This window comes from Daktulosphaira vitifoliae, unplaced genomic scaffold (genome assembly GCF_025091365.1).
Source record: "Daktulosphaira vitifoliae isolate Bord-2020 unplaced genomic scaffold, ASM2509136v1 Scaffold_2, whole genome shotgun sequence".
Classification (NCBI taxonomy): Eukaryota; Metazoa; Arthropoda; class Insecta; order Hemiptera; family Phylloxeridae; genus Daktulosphaira; species Daktulosphaira vitifoliae.
The window spans coordinates 9,437,025-9,438,363 of record NW_026099573.1 but is presented as its reverse complement, the minus strand read 5'-3'; the positions used below and the strand labels follow the sequence as shown (position 1 = coordinate 9,438,363).

The 1,339-nt window shown below is 28.8% G+C and overlaps 1 protein-coding gene across 1 annotated transcript in view; it reads left to right on the top strand.

The window, feature by feature from the left end:
* Positions 1-1,018, top strand: part of LOC126897962 (uncharacterized) — a 4,911-nt gene extending 3,893 nt beyond the window's left edge. Inside the window, exon 3 of the mRNA XM_050671910.1 lies at positions 922-1,018. Within this exon, the coding sequence (XP_050527867.1) occupies positions 922-1,018 (97 nt within the window). The remainder of the gene's footprint in view (positions 1-921) is intronic.
* The last annotated feature ends 321 nt before the right edge of the window (positions 1,019-1,339 follow it).

Sequence of the window (1,339 nt, the reverse complement as noted above, 5' to 3'; positions counted from 1 at the left end):
CCATAGGGTGGGTAGGTGAAGGGGTGAGGCGGGGGGGGTTCTAGAACTCTCTATTTTACCCTACTACTTATGAACATACCACATTAATGTAAAAGAGAGTTTACATAAGATACCAAAGGAATAATAAATTCGATTTTAACCTTGAGTAGATTTAATATAGATATAGTTAAACGCGAGTTAATACATGTTGCTAATAACGACATAATCAACATGTGATAAGTTGCAACAAAGTATTTGCCTTATCGGGATAATCAGAGGTAAGTGAAAAAATTTATTTACATACGAATCTGTATTAATGGCTTCATCGAAGGATTTTTAGTAATAAACAATTAGAGTGAGGTAGGTCGTTAGAAATAAACTTACTATAAAATTAAATAAAGAAATACGATAATCACGACTCATATAAATTCGTGTATACATTTCCGTGCAAGAGTAAAATAGTAACCTTTCGTTAATATTTCATCTATATTCATATATATATATATATATATCAACCGTGTTTCTGTAGATATACATTGTCCCTGCCTAGTACTTCTAGCTACTCTTACTTTTTGTTTATTACACATTAACTTTAATAAATACAAATAACCAGATTCTTGAAATTAACATGAACATTAAAGTATCATCAGATACTTTAATGATAAACAAGTAGGCATTAGTAAATATCATGAAGAATATCTTAAGTTGTATAAAGTCTCATTTATGTTCAAGGCCAATAAAAACACTAAAATCTGAATTAATGTGTATGCGACAGATAGATNTGTTCAAGGTCAATAAAAACACTAAAATCTGAATTAATGTGTATGCGACAGATAGATTTCAGAGTTATTAGCGATTTTTTAATTTTAGCTTCGATGCAAAGCTGAGAGAATATTAATTTTACTATAATGTGTTTTTTTTGTATGTCTGTATTTAATCTAGCTCTCACAAGACCGATTTTGATGAACAATATGTCAAAAGATCACAAATTGTGTGGCTGTTGTGGCTGTCATTTATTTTAGCTTCAGTGCAAAGCTAAAAAGGTATTTAAAAAACAAATTTGTCCCGACGAATTATTTTCTATGTGGAAATGGCAGTCGAAGTTGAACAAAAAATAGGACATAATTTTGATTTTGGAAAAATTCACCAATTTCTTAAAAATAAACGCTATCTACAGATTTGCATCGAAGCGTTTCTTAAGCACTAACTTAAGAAAGATAAATCTTGCATCAAGACCTTCAATTTTTATTTACGTTTGCCATAAAAATAATAACTACTTAATTTTTTATGATTGACCTGATATGTTTCTCTTCGTGTTTAAATATAAAAATATTTATAACTTCTAAAATTTTGTTATATA